Below are 21,515 nucleotides of genomic sequence, written 5' to 3'. Positions count from 1 at the left end.
CAGAATCTGTGCACCGAGCTGTGCAGGTTGAAGGGCCGGTGACATGCAAGACATGAGAGCAGGAGCTTCGAAGGGTGTGAGCCCACTAGGATATTATGCTCTGCTCGTGTCCAACACAAACTGGACACACTGTAGAATTGAGAAGCTGGGGAAATAAAATAATTACTGGTCCGGCCTGCCATTCCAGCGCCGCATCAGTTGTGAGTGTGAATCGAGAAGAGTCGGGTGACATTCCCAGTCCTGGTTACTATGCTTTGTTGATGCTGCTAGACACATCGCGCCAGGGGATAAACCCCTTGACTACGAGCTTTGATAAGAATATTTTATTGGCATCTGAGATCAGTCAAGGGGATGCCAGGTATCAATCGAGAATATTCTTTCCCTTGCTGTGCTTCGTGAATGTGCTTCGCTGTTGCTCCGTCCTTCCTCGACGATCTAGCAGTCGCGGTCCATTTCCCTCCGGCGAACTAGCAGTCGCGGTCCATTCCTTCCAGCTAACTGGCAATTCTGCCGTCTAGCTTCCGCCTTGACGAAGAATCCTGCCGTGGTATCGTGTGAGATATCCGCCACGGCGGCGTCATCAGCCGCTTCTTTCTCTTTCCACACGTTTGAGTTGCATTCTGGCGGTCACTGCTAATTATCTATGCACAATTGTCGGTTACGAACCCACGCTTGTGTGAGCTCACTCTCTAACAGCAACATGGTTCTACTTTTTTTTTCTTTTTCGTTGCACCCAAGCTCAATCACGTTTGGTCGTTATCCTGTTGCAACATGTAGTACATTCCCGATTTCCCACTCGCACATGGTCTCCGTGCCCGAGTGTTTATGCCATGTCCTGGCCACACCCATCTCACTCATTTAGCTGAGAAACTCCCCTTCAGTTCCAGTTTCCTCTATTCTTTTACTCTTCTTCTCCCCTCCCCATCACTTGAAACTCCGATCACACAAATAAACACACAGTTCCAATTGTAAGAGTTCTAAAACCACTTCAAGTCGCAGAGAACTCACCAAATTCATTTCCAAAGCGAGAGATCCACCAACGCAATGGCTCTTATAAAGGGGCAAAAAAAAAAAAAAAAAAAAAAAAACCACCACCACCACCACCACCGCGTGCATCCATCGCCTGGTCCACGAGGAACATGGTGCCTACTCAGTTCACAGTACCTATCACGCTCCCTTCTCTCCTGAGAGGGGAATAGGTCGGGAATTGGATGGATGAAGCCGAGAATTTGAATGCCGCGCGGGTGGGATTAGTAAATAGGGGGTGGAAAGGACTACCGGGGGTGGCCTTTTTTGTGTTTCGTGAAGCTTGCAAATCGTCGTCACGACGACGATGGCTATGGAGTCCCCCTGGCGATGGCGAGCCAGCAGCTTTAGGGGATCCACACGCTGCCTGCTTTCTCACTAGCCTCCTCTTCCTCTTCCTCCGCCTCTATCCGGGGTCCCTTTATTTCCATCCCATCCGACTTTCCCAGTCGACGTTGCGCTCCGCAACCGCCAACTCGAATTGCGACCTCTGCGTTGTTTCGCGTTTCTCTGCAGTAGCTCTTGCTTGATCCGTTCTCGAGGTGGGGTGGATTGTGTTGCGTGCGTGCGTGGTGTCGAGTGAATTGAGGACCAGAGTGGATGCAGGTGGTGGTGGTGGTGATTGTGAGGCTTTGAGAGCTAGCGGGCTCTGCGGGTTTGGATTGAATTGGGTCGCGGAGGGGGAGACGCGAGGTCTGTTTTTTTCTGTCTCTTGGATTGAATTTGCGAGATGATTCTGCGCTACGAGGAGAGCGGAGCATAGCAGGTCTTAGTTGAGTGGTAGTTGCTTTTGAATCCAAGATTGTACGGGTTTCTTGCATGGGATGCTTTGAATCTAGGATGTTGTGTCGATTTTCGTTGCTAGTCCCTGTTTCTTTGTGACAATTGTAATCAGTCAGGCGAACGTGGGCGACAACTACCTGTGTTGCTGTCGAATTGCGGCGCTGTCTTTTCGCCAATCGTGCACATGATTTACACTAGAGTTGTCTGCAAATTCAAACTGCAACATCTGTTCACGATCTAGATGCTGTTTCTAAGTTTAGAAACAGTGAATGGGAATATTGTCACAATGTCGTTGATTAGATTGGACCCACCTCTTCTTCTCTTTGACAGAAGGTGATGAACAGGATTTTACTTGAGGACCTAGGTCGCGATTCACGAGGCCTGTTGATCTTAGTCTTATGCCGGAACTTATTGTGGCTAATGATGGGGTAATTCTCATTGTTGAATTTGCACATGGTTGTGAGGTTTGAATTAACTCGCGAATTCGGGTGTTAACAGAAGGAGAGAAGGTTGGAACTTTAAGTGCATCTTGTATGGGAACCTTTTCGGGGTTAATCCTCACTGTACCAGAAGCAATTCAACGGCGGAAGCACTTGAATTTCGTTTTGATTATGTGGCTACAGCGGATCATCTGCTTCAATTCATTTTTTAAGGCATTTGTTTGCGTCTTTGTGAAGCTCATTGACCTGCAAGGTTTGTCATCACTGCTTTCTTTTATTACGTATGATTTCACAATGTATGACGACTCAGTTTTGCATCGCGAAAGATCTTTGAGTTTGTAATTTCTGAGACGTAAAGCTTTCGAATGTGCTGCCCTCTGCTTTCCCTCTCTCTTCGATCTTCGCTTCGACATTGGAGTTGTATGTCAAATTTCAAGCCCTCTTATTCTTTTTGGGCGAATCTGACGTTTGAGTTGAGTCTCAAGGTGTGTCTGTGCAGCGGAATGTATCGGTATCTAGTATTGAGTGAAGCTGTTGAATGTGGTTGGTTTGAAGCTTCTTACTCGGAATCACGCATTGATTTCTTACAGAGTTGGTTAATTCGCACGCTGTCCACCACAAGGCTAACAGAAGCAGAACTCAGACCAAACTTAGTGAACTGCTGCCAACAAATTGGGTTCATGATTTAGAACTTTCAATTGGAGAAGTAGACCGTGACTTTGGATACTCAAAATCAAGTTTTTGTATGACTTGAGCAGCCTTCCGACGTTGGAATCGTTTATATCAATCAGGTACCGTTGTTGTGTCCCTGCTCTTGTTATTTATCAGCTGAATCAGTTGAAACGTGACGGTTTGTCACGACCCTTAGAGACCACAGTATGGTTGGCAAAAATGAATACTTGAAGACGGTGTTCATAATGTGGAAATCCTCAGATTTTTCTTGGGCCATTCGGTAGCCATAAAGTTTGACATTGTTGGTGATTGGCTGGTTTGAAGAAATTCAAGTGCTGGCTTGCCCTTGTTTTCAGAAAATATGGTATGTTTTGTTTCTGCATCTGGTTGGAACCTAGTTGCAGAGACAAGTTACGATCGTTAACTTAACAGTGTTGTAGAATATAACGACTATTCAGTTTTGTGTATAGTCTTTGGCAGATAATTGTCGTAGAGAAGAAACTTTTAATGCTGGATAATGCGGAGGCATTGGATGAAGACTTGGGTACCAAATTTCAGTATGCGCCGCTACCCATGGATCCAATGGAGTCAGATGTCCTTCAGGGTTCTTTTGAACAGCAGGATCCAATCTTCACGGAGCTGCCAACCGCCCGAGTTGTTGAGGTCTCTCGATCTGAGCGCAATGATCAGAGCCTAGCCTTCCAACTTGTGTACACCATTGAGCTACAGTACAAACAGTTCACTTGGCGTCTTGAAAGGAAGGCGACTCAGCTCCTGTTCCTACATTTGGCTTTGAAGAAGCGCGCGTTACTTGAAGACATTCAAGAGAGGCAAGAACAAATCAAAGAGTGGGCTCACAACCTAGGATTTGGAGATGAACATCCCTCCACATCCACAACCACTAATCTGCGCTCACACTCATCACACCATGAGCGCCACTCCTCACAAGGTGGTCACTCTTCACAACATGGGCGCAACAATTCACAGGACCACTCCCCACGTCATTGGCGGCACAATTCGCAGGATCATTCGTCACATCATGGGCGTCATAATTCGCAGGACCATTCCGCACATCATGGGCGTCGTAATTCATTCAATCTATCTGGTGAACGCCGCCTTTCTCTTGATCGGCAACAGCATTCTTCACTCAACGAAGGTCAAAATGACGAAAACCAGGAAGGAGCCCAGGACTTCACTCTTAACCCGAAGAGAGACATTCCTTCAAGCGCCGCGCTTCCTGTCATACGTCCAGCGATTGGTCGCCTCCCGGATATATCTCCGCGAGCTACTGCTGCTATGCAAAATTATTTGAATCACTTCTTGGAAAGCCTCGACATTGTCAATACTGTTGAAGTATGCAAATTTTTGGAAGTTAGCTCACTCTCGTTTACCCCGGAGTATGGACCAAAGCTCCAAGAAGGCTACATGACGGTGAAGCATCTTCCTCGGTTTCCTGACGAACGATCTTCCTCGTGTTCCCGTTTCTGGGAGTCTTGCTGGTGCTGTTTCAATACGAACTGGCAAGAGGTTTGGGCAGTTCTTAAGCCCGGGTTTTTAGTTCTCCTTGCAGATCCTTTTGTTGGAAAGCCTCTGGATATTATTTTGTTCGACATGTTGAGCTCCTCTGAGGTGTGTACAGTATCTAACATTACTATCTGTTCTATCAGTTAGGAAGGTTAGTCTAAAGCATTTGATTGAATCTTAGGAAACAGTCATCTTTAGATCCTCGGTTTGTCTTTAAATTGTGGGAATAGAATTCAGTCGTCTGCAGTATTTTTCACTTTGATATTCGTTAATTGCGTTATCACTTGTAGTCTTGCTCTCAGTAAAGAAGATGGTCGTTGGGTTCTTGCAGAATCAGGTTGCCCTAGCAGAGCCTGGGAAGGAAAGAAATCCTTTAAAATTCTCGTTTGTAGTTAACTGTGGTAATCGGGAGTTGAAGTTCCGCACAAGTCGGGCGGTCAGTGCACGTGATTGGGTGGACGCAATAAACAACGCGGCCGTGAAACCCAGTGACGGCTGGTGCAATCCACATCGGTTTGGTTCCTATGCTCCACAGAGAGGGATGACAGCAGACGGAAGTGTGGCTCAATGGTTCATAGACGGAAGAGCCGCTTTTGATGCAATAATGATGGCCATTGAAAGTGCTCAGTCTGAAATCTTCCTCACAGGGTGGTGGTTGTGTCCTGAGCTATATCTACGTAGACCTTTCATGTCCCACGAATCCTCTCGACTAGATGTTCTGCTGGAAAGCAAGGCGAAGGAAGGAGTTCAAATTTACGTCCTCTTGTACAAGGAAGTGTCCATGGCGTTGAAAATTAATAGTAATTATTCAAAACGAAGGTTGCAAGGGATCCATGAGAACATCAAAGTGCTACGGTGGCCAGACCACTTCTCGTCAGGGGTTTACCTCTGGTCGCACCATGAGAAGCTTGTAATCGTGGATCATCATGTATGTTTCTTAGGAGGGCTTGATCTGTGCTATGGGCGATACGATGATCCTAATCATCGTGTGTGGGATAGCCCTCCTTCAATTTGGCCAGGGAAAGACTATTATAACCCACGCGAGTCTGAACCGAATTCTTGGGAGGACGCAATGAAGGATGAGTTGGATCGGAACAAGTTACCTAGGATGCCATGGCATGATGTTCAGTGTGCAATCTGGGGCCCTGCTTGCCGCGACGTCGCCAGACATTTTGTTCAGAGGTGGAACTTTGCGAAGCGGAACAAGGCTCCTAATACCAAGGCAATTCCTATACTGTTACCACATCAGCACATGGTCATTCCTCATTATCTTACTGGTCAAGAAGAAGAGGAAGCTAAAGTGGAAGTGGAAGTTGCGAGGCAACAAGCTGCGGATGCTAATAAATTGGCATCCTATGCTAGTATCCCGCTGCTTATTCCCAAGGAACTGGACACCTCTAGGCTGGACACTCGTGGAAGTGGGACTCTGTTTGATGGCTATGGAAGTGGGATTGCAAAAGAATTCTCAGGGCTTCAGCCTATGAGAAGCAGCGGTAGAGTAGTGCCATGTCCAGATTCTACTACAGAGCCCGGCTTCATTTCGTCAGACTATGTCATAACTGACTCCAAAGAATCCTCTTTTAAAGAAAAAGCAGATGACAATTTCAGTTTCACGAAGGCGACTCCGCCAGAACATGGATTAAAAGAGAATCATACAGATTGGTGGGGATTAGTACAGCCTGTCTCAGATGAGAACCTCGATATGGAGGGGTTAGGCGACATTGGACCACGGTCGCATTGCAAGATCCAGGTAATTCGCAGCGTAGGTCAGTGGTCTGCTGGCACAACGCAACTGGAAGAGAGAAGCATTCACGCAGCCTACTGTTCGTTGATAGAAAAGGCAGAGCATTTTATCTACATTGAGAATCAGTTCTTCATCTCAGGCATGGACGATGACGACACTATCCGGAACAGAGTACTGCAGGCATTATATGTACGGATTATGCGGGCACATTCAGAAGGCAAGTGCTTTCGAGTGATTGTGGTCATGCCATTATTGCCTGGTTTCCAAGGTGGAGTCGACGACGCTGGAGCCGCCTCAGTCAGGTTCATTATGCATTGGCAATTCCGGACTATTTGTCGGGGTAGACATTCGTTACTACATCGGCTTCAGGCTTCTTTGGGACCTCAAGCTAACGATTACGTCTCGTTCTATGGGCTTCGAAACCACGGCCGGCTCGAAAACGGTCCTTTAGCCACCAGCCAGATCTATGTGCACAGCAAGCTCATGATTGTGGATGACCGCCTCGCTATAATCGGGTCCGCCAACTTAAATGATCGGAGCTTGCTGGGCTCCCGTGACTCAGAGATGGGTGTTGTCTTAGAGGACCAAGAGTTTGTGAACTCGAAGATGAACGGCAAACCGTGGCGGGCAGGTCGCTTTGTGCATTCCTTACGCCTCTCCCTCTGGTCGGAGCACTTGGGCGTAGACTTTTCCAATATCGAGACAATAGTGGATCCAGTTGGGGATGCTACATACAAGGAGGTGTGGATGAAGACTGCGCAGAGGAACACGGACATTTATCAAGCCACGTTTGCATGCATCCCCGCGGATAATATTCACTCTCGGTCTGCTCTACGGCAGGCGGCTGCACAAAGGAAAGAGAAAATGGATCAGAATACGATTGATCTTGGAATAGCTCCTGAACCCTTGGACCAGGATGGGCGACCAATCTCTCAATTCCAAAACAAGCAGCTGGAAGCAGTTCAAGGTCATCTTGTAAACTTTCCTCTCAATTTCATGTCAGATGAAGACCTGCGGCCAGTTTTCAAAGAAAGTGAATACTATGCCTCAGCTCAGATCTTCCACTGAAAAGGTGACCCATTCCTTGTCATCTTTAGCTTATTTGCCATCAAATCAGATTTTAATGCTTCGTGACAAACATTAGACTCTGTATCAAATTAGCTCTCTTATACATTTTAGGATATTGTGGAGCTCCCGACAAACCAAACAACTTGAGGCACATGTAGCCCACAATTCAACATTTCATCATGCCTTTTTGTTGTCGCATTGCTGTAGCTTGTAGTCATGTTTATACTGGAGTCCATATCCCTGCTATTTATTTCTTGACCAGCTCGCGTCTAGCTAACACTCGTAGATTATGTTGTGTAGCTGTTTGTCACACAACCGACACAGAGTTGGATTCAACTGAGTAGTCTATTAAAAGACAGTTGTGGGAGGTGTGAGGGTCCAAATGTACTCAACAATTGATTTCAGAAGCTCCTTCAGGTCTCGGATATGAAGAGCACTAGGCCCAATCGTGTACATAATACTGTAATTGTTGTTAATTGTTTTTGGTGGAGCTTTTAGTTAGATTGGTATAACCATTGCAAGACTTACGTGCAGGTCTAGTGCTGTGATCGTTGGCATGAAAACGAACTTTCACATGTGGCACATTTGTGTAAAATTAGACTCAAACAATCATTTTGGGTAGTATTGGATGTCATTTCAATACACATCAAAACATATTATTTCTCAATGTCTCTAATTAACTTGCTCAAACCCAGGTGTGAGATTTAACCCATGCCCACGATTTAAAAACAACAATATCGTGTTTTCGCTATCATTTGATTGTACTTGGGTGTATCACCATCTTATTATTTGTCATCCATAATAAGCCCACTAAATTCAGAGTGACTTCGAAGGCTATTTATGATGTGAAGTTGCCAATGTAGGATTATCTTTTAATTATCATAACTTGATTCCAATTAAAACATTAGACATTTTTTAGGTTACACAAATGCTGTACTAACTCACACCTTAGCAAAAAAATCAGTGGCAGTATTATCTACATCTCAATAATAGCTTCACCTTGTTGTAATTCTGTGGAACATTCTTTTAGATTGAAAAAAGTAAAATAACTAAATGATGTATTTTAAAATATGTAAAAATATGTTTCTCTTCTCATATTTTACAAATTCTGTCATGGGCCTCCCACTGTCTTCCCTTTTACAATTCTTTCTTCATTCCTACAATTCCAAAAAAAAACACTCAAGATTCATTTTTATAAAACTCTGTATTTTTTAAAGTTATGTCTTCCTGTCGACAATTAAAATAATATAAATAGTTATCACTTAATGTTTTTATTGTATACATATAAGTAATGTTTTCGTCCTTTCATTCAAATTCAAATTTGAAGAATGTATGGCATATCAAACATATAATATTTTTTAGAGAAATCGTGTCATATTATTGCTTTTCATGTCCACTCATGGTGCCCGTCAACTTTTTGTAAAACATTTCCAACAGCTTATATATATATATATATATATGTATGTATGTATTCATCAAATTGCCACCATTTCATGCATCACTCTCAAGTCCCATTTGTTTTTTTGGCATCATGAAAACTCTCTCAAGAGAGTTTACAAAATCGATTATTACTTCATCGACTACTACAATAAAGAACACTTCAACTATGAAATAACAAACATTTATCAAATTTTCAATTTTACCATTTTTAAAGTCTATCATTCAAACTGGGATATGAATACGATCGATTATAAACCCCAATTTTATTGAAAATTTCCTACATTAGATTTTATCGCTCTTAATAAAATGACATACTTGTTTAAAGCTCATCATTAAAAAGAAAAAAAACTTCACGTAATTATGCTATTTTAAAATATTTATCTGATGAATTTTGATATGTAAAGGATATCAATTTTATATATATATATATATATATATATATTTATTTATATATATATAGATTAAAAAAATAAAAATGATATAACACATTCCAACAAAACCTCGAAACATCACTAACCATTCGCAATTCAGTTTTTGTGAGAATGAATTAAAAAAAAGAGAGAAAATAAAGTCAACTTACGCTACACATCAACCTTCCTCAACCCAACTCCATGAAATCTACATTTCACACCTTAGAGATCTACAAAGAGAACCGCAATAAGAGTCGCCATTGATTCTCGGTTTCTCGTAGATATTCAGGAACAAGCCAGATCGTAGATATGCTCCACCCCCCGTCCCGCGACGCGAAGACGCGGTGGTGGCCATGGCGACAGGGCTTCGTCGTAGGAGCTCAAGCTCGCCGCAGCTGGCTGGCTATGGCTTTCCTCCGCACCGCGTCGTCGTAGCTTCGCAAGGGCGTTGTTGCCGGAATCACGCTCCTTGTCGCAACCACTAGGGTTGGTTATTCATGACTGAATGAATTCCTCCTTCTTCTAATTTCCATGCCCTCCCCTCCTCTGTCTCCTCCCACCGGGTGAGGTCCTCCGACTGCTTCCTCACCCGATCATCTCCTGTTATTTTGTTTGTTTATTTTTCCTGTATTCTATTAGGATTGGCAAGGGATTGGGAAGGGATTGGTTAGTAATCACCGCTCTCGGCGTCTTCAACGGTGCAGAGCCTTGCGGTGGAAGGGAAAGCGGTTTGGCTTGCGAGAGGAGGAGTATTTTTTTCCGAGGTTACTGGATTGCAGCGACGGGGATTGAGGTTAAGGTTTTTGTCCGCCCAGGGTTGTTGTCGAAAATGGTTGCCATGGATCTGTTCCGGTCGGAGGAGATGACTCTCGTCCAGCTTATCATTCCTGCCGAATCGGCTCACGATACCGTCACCTACTTGGCGGAGCTTGGTCTGCTCCAGTTTAAAGATGTGAGTCTCGTTCCGTTTCTCTCTTCTAGCGGTGTGATGGCAGTGATCTTGCGCAGCTGAAATTCTCTCGGGTTTTCGAGTGGCAGTACGTCATTGGCAAGCTTTGCCGTTGCATTTGGTCTAGATCCTCGCATGAGTTAGCCAGGACCGCAATTTGTTTGTTTGTTTGTTTGTTTTTTTTTTGTTTTGTTTTGTTTTGTTTTGTTTTTTTTGTTTTTCTTTTCTTTTGCAATTCGAATTATTGCCCGCTTTTTAGGATCTTCAGATTTTGTGCTGCATCAAGTGACTGGGCTATTAGTCAGTGTTTCAAGCGATTCGAAGTTTCTTCTGCCCTTCTAGGCGACTGTAGTGCTTCGATCTCATCTTCGCGTCTAAATCCTCACAATGAATTTTAGTATTGTAGCTTGCAAAAAATCAATGGCGGAAGGCATTTGGTATTCACCAGCTCCCCGGAGTCGGTGAACTGTTATGGACGAAGTAAGAAAGTACTCTCTTCTATATTCCAAAATGGACCTATTGATTGATCGATTTATTTATTTTGAAAGATTTTTTGGCAAATTAGGTGTGCACGCAATGCCGTATTGGCGATTCTCGTGTTGTTGCGTCTAGGTTCAAAGCTATAGTTGTTACAATACTGTAAGCTACCTTAATGTCTTTCTCAATTAGCAGGGGTTAAGAACATGCTCCTCTTTTTCTCTATGGGTTGAGGCGTTAGAGCTTAAATTTAAGACATGGTTTTCAGTACGAATTGCGAGTTTTCAACCTGCGCACTTGAAATATGATTCAAGGTTTTAATTAGAAAGAGCTGGTGATAGCGTGATACGTTTCATGCTTCGTTCAGTATCTTCTCGAGTAACTACCTCCTATATTTTTCATTAGAGACTATTTCTTATGGTATCTCCCCTGGTTTTTAATTCGGATCTGTGTTATTTTCTTTTAGAATGGCATTATCGGGATCGTTGGAGGTTCTGGTAGGGACTCGATGCATTAAAGAAGACAGTGCAAATCAAATAATTGATCAAATTTTCCTTACTCTAATCAGGTTTTTAGGTTGATGTAAATTTAAGCATAACTTCGATGAGCTCTTCAGCTTGGTTCTCTCCGACTCTACCTTTGGAACTTTCAGCAAACGTGCTGTGAATAACTCCAGTCGAAATAGGAGTTGCACAATTTTTTTTTTTTTTTTTTTTTTTTTTTTTTTTTTTTGTGCCCGTGTATCAATAAGTTATTGCTTTATGTGTGAGTGGGTCTTCATCTGATTTTCTTGCTCAGCAGCCCCTGGTGCGTGTTATGGCAGTTAAACCCAGAGAGGAGTCCATTTCAGCGAACTTATGCTAACCAGGTGCGTTCTCCGACATCCTTCTATGTTCCTTTTTGGTTATTTTTGGTTAGGTGTTTGTTGGTTGTGTTTTTTCTATTCTTAGTCGAGCTTAATTTTATACACTTCACACTTTGTGAATGTCGAACGTGGTAACCTGGTTTTGTATACTCTCAGGTTAAGCGATGTGGAGAAATGTCAAGAAAGATACGTTACTTTCAGGACCAAATTACAAAATCTGGTAGAACAGCTGCATACAGGCCTTTGAGGGACAAAGATATAGGTGTAGATGAGCTTGAGGCAAAACTTACGGATCTCGAGGCCGAGTTGTTAGAAATCAACGCAAATACTGATAAACTTCAGCGAACCCATAGTGAACTTACCGAGTTTCAGTTAGTGCTGCACAAGGTAACAGACCTCAGCTTTAAGGGCCACTTTGAGTGCACATTTGAACAAAAACAAAGTATGCACCTTACATTAAAATATTTTCCGTTTTTGTTGTGGCTAGCCTGGATGAAAGCAAAGAAGGCTGTTTTCTTAGTGGCGGTCAATGACCTGCTCATTGTTGTTTCTCCTGCAAATGCAGTTGGCCCTGATTTTAGTGACGATGTTTGTTTGAGTATTTCTCAATTTCGTAGAGCTTCATTTACGCAAACTGAGCTGTTGCAGTCTTGTGTGTGGATAGGCTGGTGCTTTCTTCAGTTCCGTGAGGAATGCAGCAAATACTGTGCAACAAAGAGCAGATATTGAGAATGGTTCCTCAATTGGAGAAGCTATTGATCGCCCACTTCTACAAGAACAGGTGTAGTGTGATTCTCTTATTACATGAATGTGTGATTGGGATAGAGCTGATATCGAAACAATTTCCTTTTATTACAATCCTTGTGTACGTCAATGCCCTTTCTCTTAGCATCTTGTGTGAATTCAACTTCGTCTAATAGTAGTATTTCTCTCAGGAGATGCAGACCGAGCCATCAAAGCAAGCTAGGTTGGGCTTTATTACAGGGGTGATTCCCAAAATTAAAGCAGCATCTTTTGAGCGCATTCTTTTCCGAGCTACTCGAGGCAACATGTTTCTGAAACAGGCTTCAATTGAAGATGCTGTTGTAGATCCAGCTACTGGTGAAAAGGTTAGTGCTGGTCGCAAATCATCTCTTTGAGATTCAGTCTAAAGCTTCTTAACAACACAAGTTACAGTAAGATTTTGACTTTGTATATTCTGTGTAGTGCGTGCCCCTGTATTTAAAAGAGCTTTTACGATATGTAGTCTATTTAGTGAATTTCTTAAAATTTAAACGCCCTGAGCGTCATTTTCTCATATTGAATATTTGAAGAAAACTTGACAGAATAAGGAAGAAGTGCTGATGGTGAAGGGACAAGCACCACTATTAAAGAATAGGAGAGAAATATTGCGCCGTGTACTAATTTTATTAATATATCTTTTAATGTAGGTAGAAATGGAGTGGCTTATACTTTCCCTGCCTTAACTTGCTTTATCTATACACAAAAACATAATCACGATGGGTTATGGATTTCTTTGGAGATTTTGTTGGTATTGCAGATGATGTTTCTATGATTAATTTATGTAAATGGCCAAAATACAGATAGAGAAAACAGTTTTTGTTATATTCTTTTCTGGAGAGCGCGCCAAAACAAAGATTTCCAAGATCTGCGACGCTTTTGGGGCCAATTGTTATCCTTTTCCTGAGGAGTCCAGTAGACAGGGGCATATGAAGACTGAGGTAATATATTTTCAAGTTTATTCTTGTTTACTTATTACTTAATCAAGGACTAGGATTGAAACCGAAATTCTTGTTTGGTCTAAACTACTTGTTTGCCATCACTAGTGGAAGTTGATTAGGATGTCGTGATGCTACGCTCTATCAGTCAAAGTTTGTCCTTCACTTTAATATTTTGATTTCTAGAGTTTCTTGCTTTTTAAGTCATATTTGGGACCTGGTATATAGTCTACAGTCGTGTCGTAACTCTGAATTCTGTGAAAACATTATTTTAATGTACGCTTCTTTCTGTTTTTTAAATATGTTGGTCATCGTTGAGCTTTTTTCTTGTACAGGTTGACAATAGACTACTTGACCTGCAACATACACTTGATGCTGGTATTAACCACAGAGACAATGTTCTTAACAGCATTGGAAACAATCTTGACCAATGGACTGTTATGGTAAGGCACACTGTTGACTACATTATTAACTCTACGTTGTTGATTACCTGAGCAATGCTTGATTTGAAGTTATTAATCTTGAAGACAAGGATTTTTAAGAGATATGTATGCCATGGGTTTCTTTTTATTAGTTAAGTCTTATCCCTGAAATTGACTGGTTCTTTGCTGAGCAGGTGAGACGTGAGAAGGCAGTGTACCATACACTCAATATGTTAAGCATCGATGTTACACGCAAGTGTCTAGTCGCTGAGGGCTGGTGCCCTGTCTCTGCCAAGCCCAAGGTTTTATCGTGTTCCTAAAACATCATAACTTGCGACCACACAGTAGACTTGTTTGCAGTTTTATTTTTTCTTGATGTTTTACTTGGGCATTTATATTAACTAGGTGTTTCATGTTGGTTTTGGGGGTGCAGATCCAAGATGCACTTCAAAGAGCAGCATTTGTCAGCAACTCTCAGGTTAATACGATCTTTCAAGTTCTTCACACGAAGGAATCGCCACCTAGTTATTTTGAAACCAACAAGTTCACCAATGCATTCCAAGAAATTGTGGAAGCTTATGGGTAAGTGTGCAGATCAACGATATTACGACGCGTTGAAACTGGGTTGTTGATGATCGCTGTTTTCAACTGCTAAGGGATTGTGGTAATGGTTGTTTTCCTTTCTTTCATTCAGTTCTGATCAGATGTTGTGAATATGCAGTGTGGGACGGTATCAGGAAGCAAATCCTGGATGTTTTACCATAATAACTTTCCCTTTCCTATTCGCTGTTATGTTTGGTGACTGGGGACATGGAATCTGTTTACTTCTGGGGGCTCTTTATCTTGTATTAAATGAGAAGAAACTTGGGAGCAAGGTAATTTTTGAAAGACTTTCTCTGCGCTCATGGTCATTTAAGCATCTCAAGTTGACCTTCAGTTGAGGTTTGTCTCAAGTTTTGTGGTGAAACTAAACCTGTTGGACTGCTGCAGAAACTTGGCGATATTATGGAGATGGCTTACGGAGGTCGTTACGTGATTCTTTTAATGGCTATTTTCTCTATTTACACTGGTTTTATATATAACGAATTTTTCTCCGTCCCATTTGGGTTTTTTGGAGGATCAGCGTATCGGTGCCCGGACTCACAATATTCTATTGAGAGTTGCCCGTAAGCTCCCTCTCCAGTAGTATGTTATTATTTGTGGTTGTTGAGGTTCTTTGAGAAGTCGAACACTTGTGTAAACTTGACACTTTTTTTTAGGTCTTAAATAATAGACTCGCCACAAATTTGTTGTGTGCCGAATTCGCTTATTGAATAAGTTTGGGTGTGCCTGATTTCAGGATGGCGACTACTTCTGGAATGGAGAAATGGTCATATGAGCCTTATGCGTTTGGGGTAGACCCTATTTGGCATGGATCTCGATCAGAGCTCCCATTTACCAACTCGTTAAAGATGAAGATGTCAATCCTGTTGGGCATTGCTCAGATGAACCTGGGCATTCTATTGAGCTACTTCAATGCTAGATACTTTCGCAGTGCACTTGACGTTTGGTAAACCTATTTAACCAATTTTAGAAGCATTCGTGGTGTGCAAGTTGTGCTTGTGCATTTGTCATCAAAATTTTAGTTACTATGTCATAGATGTGCCGATTGTCAAGTTTTGCATGGAGAGATGATTCTGAACATGCCATTACAAGTTTGTGTGTTCCATTTAATCAGTTCAGGTGCGGATGAAGTTAGTTACTTAATATTTATCTTTATCGAGTTAGAAAATGCTAATAGGTCCTTTCGTTTTACGAACTGAATTCAGGTACCAGTTTATTCCACAGCTGTTGTTTCTCAATGCTCTCTTCGGCTATCTATCATTTCTAATAGTTCTGAAGTGGTGCCAAGGAAGCAAGCCCGATCTGTACCATGTAATGATTTACATGTTTCTAAGTCCTACTGAAGACCTTGGTGAGAATCAGCTCTTCATGGGTCAAACTTTTGTTCAGGTACGAAAATCTTACCTCTTTCTGGGGTAAGAAATGTTCTATGTTAATCCTGCTTTTGGGTTCCAGTGAGATGTTCTTAGTCGCAGATTTGGAGGTCTCAGCCATCATTATGTCATTTTGATGGGTCCTTTTTTAATTACGGTTATTTGTTGTGCAGATTGTGCTGTTGTTAGTAGCCTTGGTTGCTGTTCCTTGGATGCTATTTCCAAAGCCTCTTATTTTGCGAAAGCGACATGTTCAGGTGCAAGTCAATTCCTTCATTGTGTGATCCTCGGCACTAATTGTTCTAGTGTAGCACTAGTCTATATCTCATTTTCAAATCGTGTTGTCTCGCACCTTGTTTGCTCTGTGTGCGCAATTGTTTTGTGCGTACGGTCTTAACTAGTAGCGTTTCAAAGTGCGTATGTGAAATGATGTTTCCAAGTCTGTATATATAGAGCAGTCAATTTGTACCTGATCTTCCCGTAATTGGTGCCTGACAAGTATTTCAGATGTCTTACACATGCCCGTATATTACATGGATATCTCTCCTGAAGAACATGTTTGTAGCATGTTGGCATTCTCTAAAATTTTGGAGTCTACAAATGTTTGATGAATTGTGTCGTTTATGAGGATGCCACAGAAGGACCTGTTTACTAAGTATCGTTGCGTTGGTTGCATTCAACAGAAAATGCAGGGAAGAGCTTACGGAATGTTGAGAGAGTCTGATACTGAATCAACTGACTTGGAAATCGATGGTGAACATGACGAAGAGGAGTTCGAATTTGGTGAAGTGCTTGTGCACCAAATGATTCACACTATTGAGTTTGTGTTGGGTGCTGTGTCCAACACTGCTTCTTATCTGCGACTGTGGGCGCTCAGGTATTTAATCTAATTGTGGCAGTTACTTCATTTGATGCAGAATGATCTTGTGTTAATAAGTTCAACATGAATATGTGTGTTTGCTGGATGCAAAGTTGTTGTGCTATATTAACCAGTAATGCAGTTCATTGATTTGTCTTTACTTGAACTTCGTCTTCGCAGTCTTGCGCACGCACAGCTTTCTGCAGTGTTTTACGACCGAGTTCTTATGTTCGCTTGGGGGTATGCCCAGTCCTGCCATTTGATTTTGAAGTTCTTATTTTCGAGTGATGGTGGTAGTGCAGGCAAACTTACAGCACTGGTACATTTATTTGATATATTAGCACTGGTCTAACTGAAAATCTATAATTATTAGAGTAGGGTTTAGGGTTCAAGACGACTGATAAAATATCTGAGACCTTTTAGAAGCTCAGGTACTAGAGTGCTCATATTGATAGATTCTGAAGGTATGATTGTTGCATTTGGCAGGTATACAAATCCGATAATCAGACTTATTGGTCTGATTGTGTTTGCATCTGTAACCTTCGGTGTGCTGCTGCTTATGGAGACATTAAGTGCCTTCCTTCATGCACTGCGTCTTCACTGGGTGGAGTTTCAGAACAAGTTCTATCTAGGGGACGGCTACAAGTTTCAACCATTTTCTTTCAGGACTCTCTCAGAGGAGGATGACCTGTAGTTTTCATCCTATCCAGATGATCAGAACTGATAATTTCCAATTATGTTTACTACCAATTGTATCTATTGATTCATAACAACTCGCATTGTTGAGGTTCTTCAAATTGTACACCCGTTTGTGCTTTCGTTTGTATAGGATGAAATTGTAGACATTTAAATAGATAGGTACTGTGTAACCGTAGTTGTAATTGGTTAGGGAACCGGGAAAGGAATTTTTGTTTTTCAAAATTGAGGTTCAGTTGTAGTATTTACTAATATGAAAGATGTGATAGAAATGAATGTACTAATGTACTGAGTTAATAAAAAATTAGTTTGTAAGTATGCTGTGCGAGAATGGAACGAAATTCATGAAGAGAAATTTATGTAACAGAATTGCATAATATTTGAACAGGTAGATAATTGTCAAATGAGGGACAATTCCATATTATGAACTAACGTAGAAAAAAGCGTTTCTGAGTAGATAAATGGCGGCACTTCACCGAAATTGGTACTTTTGTGTTGTATAGATAAAGCGATTACAATCTCTTCAAGGTGACTGAACAACGTGCACAATCCCGATTCTTTGAACACGTCCGTTGTTAATACCTTACATTAGTTACAAACATCACTGGTCTCGATGCGCCGAAGGTAGTTGGCCACTTCAACCTAGTACTAATCAATTCACAAGGGTTTGTGGGCAACGAAAAGCCCCCACTTTTGTTCATCATTTGCACAACGCTCTAGCTTGCTTTTCCATCCATTGACTATGTAATTGTAATCGTCCTGCATTTATGCCGATCACGAACATATGAGATTTTTCACATGAATCATTTGATAAAGATAGCGTTTCGACACATATGCTTCTTATTGACAGAAACTGATGACCATACCTTCCCCTTGCATGTCAGGAAATTCTGTCCGTCCACTCCAATCTCTCTGACTAATGATATTGACAATGCATTAACATTGGGAAACAACATTGAACCTCTGAGAACTCCTCGATGAACTTGTCACGCTCTTGCTCAGTTGCAGATAGCTCTCTCTTTAGGACTTCCACGAACTGCAGCACCACAATCGCATGAGTAATGTGTGGCACAGTGGACACTAAGAAACAAGTTGAAATCGAGTTGAAATCAAGTTGAATGCACCATGCCAAGTTTAACTTTCGACTGCCTTTACCTGGTCTGTCCCGTCCTCAGCATGCACTTTTATGAATCCGGAACGCTGCAGCATCTGCATACAAACAGCAGCCTCTTTGGTGAATATATATATATATATATATATATATATACATAAATACATTTGTGCGATTTTTCGTATCCCAATTCATGTGGTGAAAATATATTATCTCAGGAAATAAAAGTATCGTGTCAGTACCCTTGGATTGGTTAAGCTCTATTTTACCTGACCGTATGTCTGGACGCTGTGAAGGTCGTAGTTTCTCTGTTTGATGTATGATGCAAACTGCTCCGATGGAGTACCTGGAGCTCTGCAGTAGTCACTGATAAAAACTCGACCGCCAGGTTTCAGTCATTTGAAAAAGCGGTCGAATAATGCCGGTTTGTCCTGTCAGTCATAAATTCGCAGTATGAATATATTGAACCATTGACACAGCTCTTTCCCCAACATTGATCCATCAATGCAACCTGGTCGCTCTCAGACTCAGATTCTCATATTGGACCCATAAGGAAAAGAGAAAGAGTTCCATATCTAGATAACAAGCGATGCATGAAACTATTTCTGATTCAAAAAATGAGATTCCAACTTCGGGGTAGACATGGTGGGCAGTGGCTCACCTGGATGTGCAAAATGGTGTCTCGGCTGTAGATGACATCGAATGAAGCTTCAGGGTAGTTAATCTTAGTGCAATCTCCCACTTCAAACTCGATGGCGCATTTTCTGCCGATGGATCGCTCTAGGGCGAAGGATATCATATTTACAGACAGGTCAATGCCAACAACCTCTGCATCGTATTCCTCCGACATGTAGAAATCGCTACCACCGATTCCGCATCCCACCAGGACACGCTGTCCCGGCTTCAGGTCCAACATATTTGCAAACTCCTTAGTTGTCTCTGAAATGTGGTATCACACAAACATGATAAGTACCCATGATTTTGGGCCGAGGACACTGATGGATTAGATAGTATTCAAGCAGAGAAATTACTTGACTAATATGTAGGAACCCATCGACTGTGGCAGAGATCATACCAATGCCACCAGTGCTCATAAACCCTTCTTAGAAAATGCGCTCATAACGCATGATTTCAGTAGCTGTGTACTGTTGGGTGTCTAAAAACTGTTGGAAGCTCTTTACCTCAGGCCCTAGCGATGGTACTTTCTTCCACAACCAGCATACCTGCGGTGAAGCAACATTCGTTGGAATCAACGTCACAACCTCGCGAAGTTGATAGGGGCAAGTTGATAAAAAGTCTTTCTACATGATTGGATACCTCCGCTTTGCGGCGTGGTTGGCTTCAGCCCTACCTGATTCTGATTCTTATTGCGCACGTAAGTGCCAACACATTTGCGTTCCACCAACTCGAACTCGTAATAGGAACCATCTTCTTCTTGAATGTGTGTCTGCTCGAAGAGCTGCAATTTCACCGCAGATCGGATTTACTCTTCAGTAAAAATTATAATTTCCTAAACGATAGGGAAGAACAGGATGTGAGAGCGTACATAAAAAATTTAAAAAAAAAAAAAAAAAAAGAAGAAGAAGAAAACGGTAATGCATATCTCGTACCTGGGTGTAGTAACTGGGCTGACGGTAGTGAGTAGGATTGTTCTTCCACTTGTTATCGCAAGAATGATGAAAGCATGATTCTCGGAAGAAAATGAATCCACCAGGCCTGAGCCACTCTATGATACGTGACGTCAATCCTTCAACCTCTTCGTCAGATAAGGACATGAGAAGCCAATTAGAGAACACCAGGTCCGCAGAAGCAGAGCTGATATCCAGTTGTGGAGAAGTTACATCCGCGCATTTGAAATCGATGTTGTTCATGTGTCCGTGTACGTCTTCGTTCTGCCATCAAGGCACCCAACTCGTTAGATTTCTGTAACGTAACAACAAACATTGATAAAGAAGTCTGCCTCCAAACGAGCCTTGTCCAGAATGCAACCACCGAGTTTAAGCAAATGTACGCCGAGTTTCTGCCTTACAACACTACCTTCTTAATGAGATTTTCCATGAAGTCCATGGCTAGCACATGGCCAGCAGACTTTGCGAGATCCCCAGTGAAACGGCCAATACCTGCTCCTAGCTCAATGACATCCTTGCCCTTGTATGGTGGCAACAGCGAAAGAATCTGCGAGGGAAATGAACATCAGTTGCAAACCCTGAATTCAACGTTGCTTCACGTGGAGAAAGAGTCACGGAATCAAGAGTTTGCACTGTAGACTTGGATCATATCAAGATCCTGAAAGGGTATTGTACTCATGCAAATTTGAGGTGAGCTGTGGTACTGGATATGCGTGGAGACATTGTATTACAATAGAAAACCAAATGCAAATAAATTCATGATGGTGCAAGTTGTGGCATTGTGCGGGTCTACACACCTCAGGCCGCTCTTCCAGATCAAGCTTGGGGGCCTGAGAGTCGAGCATCATGGTCTCCACGCTGGGGTTCACAGAGTGCTCCTTCCAGTAGTTGGACTGAAGAGTGCGTTCGGCTGGAACCAACACAAACGTCGGGAGCACAGAATTAGGCAACTACAAGTCTAAGAAGCCTAATTAAGGAACTTGAAAGGAGCAGATCATTCATTCAGAAAGTAAAATGGGTCCAAACACAGCTATCATCGTGTTCCCAACACAACAATTGTCGTATGGAGTTCGGGGAGGACCCCTAGTCGAGAGTAAACGGCGGATCTAAAACAAAACACTGTGAAGGAAAAATAAGTTGCAGAACAACGACAGCTATGGTTCAAAGAGGCCCACCCGTAGATCAGCACCACATGCAGGATATATCAGCAAGTTACAATTCTCCTAAACAACGTCACGAAGGAAAAACATCCTCCCAGCTCTACAACAACGCACCAAAACCGACAGAAACATGTCTATGACCGCGGGGCTTACTGCAGGCAGCCATGATGGGCTCAGATTGTAGCAAGAGCTCAGGAACACCAATAAGCAAATCCACAAAGGCTCAGTTTCTCCCCTCCTGATCAACTTCTCGCTACCCCACCACAGCAACAACACTCCACCGCCCGAAGACCCACCTCTCGAAGCGGTCACGCCGCTAACGCACACACAATGCGATAGCTACAGGAGGTCCGGAAGCTACAAATTGTTGCAGAGCAGGATTCAGCGATGGGATGGCATTGGGTCTGCGCGGGGGGGCTGAGACTGCAGCAAGAGGCTCTCTCTCCTCAGGACTGACTGCGTAACGATAGCTCGCGATCACTCAATCCAAATATCCCATCGCGAGAGTCACGGTCAACGGACCTAGTAGAGACGCGACAAAATTCTT

At 42.5% G+C, this 21,515-nt stretch overlaps 2 protein-coding genes and 1 pseudogene across 6 annotated transcripts; 2 read left to right on the top strand and 1 right to left on the bottom strand.

Annotated features, from left to right (window-relative positions):
- Positions 1 to 1,232: 1,232 nt before the first annotated feature.
- Positions 1,233 to 7,911, top strand: LOC112290552 (phospholipase D zeta 1). 3 transcript variants are annotated; one of them, XM_024536926.3, is made up of 5 exons: positions 1,233 to 1,719; positions 2,308 to 2,502; positions 2,840 to 3,040; positions 3,402 to 4,550; positions 4,777 to 7,911. In XM_024536926.3, exons 4-5 carry the CDS (start codon positions 3,429 to 3,431, stop codon positions 7,255 to 7,257), a joined length of 3,603 nt encoding a protein of 1,200 aa, XP_024392694.1. In that variant the 5' UTR covers positions 1,233 to 1,719; positions 2,308 to 2,502; positions 2,840 to 3,040; positions 3,402 to 3,428; the 3' UTR covers positions 7,258 to 7,911. The 3 variants fall into 3 exon arrangements, with proteins under 3 accessions (XP_024392694.1, XP_024392692.1, XP_024392691.1); XM_024536924.3 differs by having other exon boundaries at positions 1,234 to 1,568; positions 3,392 to 4,550; XM_024536923.3 differs by having other exon boundaries at positions 1,234 to 1,719; positions 3,392 to 4,550.
- Positions 7,912 to 9,488: 1,577 nt separating this feature from the next.
- Positions 9,489 to 17,164, top strand: LOC112290646 (V-type proton ATPase subunit a3). Of its 2 annotated transcripts, none has more exons than XM_024537161.3 (18): positions 9,489 to 9,670; positions 9,812 to 10,059; positions 11,357 to 11,401; positions 11,555 to 11,785; positions 12,063 to 12,179; positions 12,334 to 12,507; positions 12,982 to 13,119; positions 13,452 to 13,559; positions 13,733 to 13,840; positions 13,972 to 14,120; positions 14,260 to 14,413; positions 14,529 to 14,704; positions 14,878 to 15,087; positions 15,347 to 15,530; positions 15,688 to 15,771; positions 16,198 to 16,391; positions 16,554 to 16,613; positions 16,860 to 17,164. In XM_024537161.3, exons 2-18 carry the CDS (start codon positions 9,937 to 9,939, stop codon positions 17,065 to 17,067), a joined length of 2,463 nt encoding a protein of 820 aa, XP_024392929.1. In that variant the 5' UTR covers positions 9,489 to 9,670; positions 9,812 to 9,936; the 3' UTR covers positions 17,068 to 17,164. The 2 variants fall into 2 exon arrangements, with proteins under 2 accessions (XP_024392929.1, XP_090111293.1); XM_090255167.1 differs by having other exon boundaries at positions 9,495 to 9,670; positions 12,343 to 12,507.
- Positions 17,124 to 21,134, bottom strand: LOC112290647 (phosphoethanolamine N-methyltransferase-like; annotated as a pseudogene). Its single transcript, XR_016506175.1, has 11 exons — positions 21,083 to 21,134; positions 20,606 to 20,718; positions 20,218 to 20,355; positions 19,791 to 20,072; positions 19,532 to 19,639; positions 19,256 to 19,403; positions 18,842 to 19,119; positions 18,450 to 18,611; positions 18,225 to 18,278; positions 18,031 to 18,105; positions 17,124 to 17,828 (listed from the first exon to the last, which is right to left on the bottom strand). The product of XR_016506175.1 is annotated as a phosphoethanolamine N-methyltransferase-like (transcript).
- Between the last annotated feature and the right edge of the window lie 381 nt (positions 21,135 to 21,515).

Source organism: Physcomitrium patens, chromosome 13 (genome assembly GCF_059467195.1).
Source record: "Physcomitrium patens ecotype Gransden chromosome 13, ASM5946719v1, whole genome shotgun sequence".
Classification (NCBI taxonomy): domain Eukaryota; kingdom Viridiplantae; phylum Streptophyta; class Bryopsida; order Funariales; family Funariaceae; genus Physcomitrium; species Physcomitrium patens.
The sequence above is the reverse complement of the archived record's forward strand: the minus strand, read 5'-3'. Positions and strand labels throughout refer to the sequence as shown.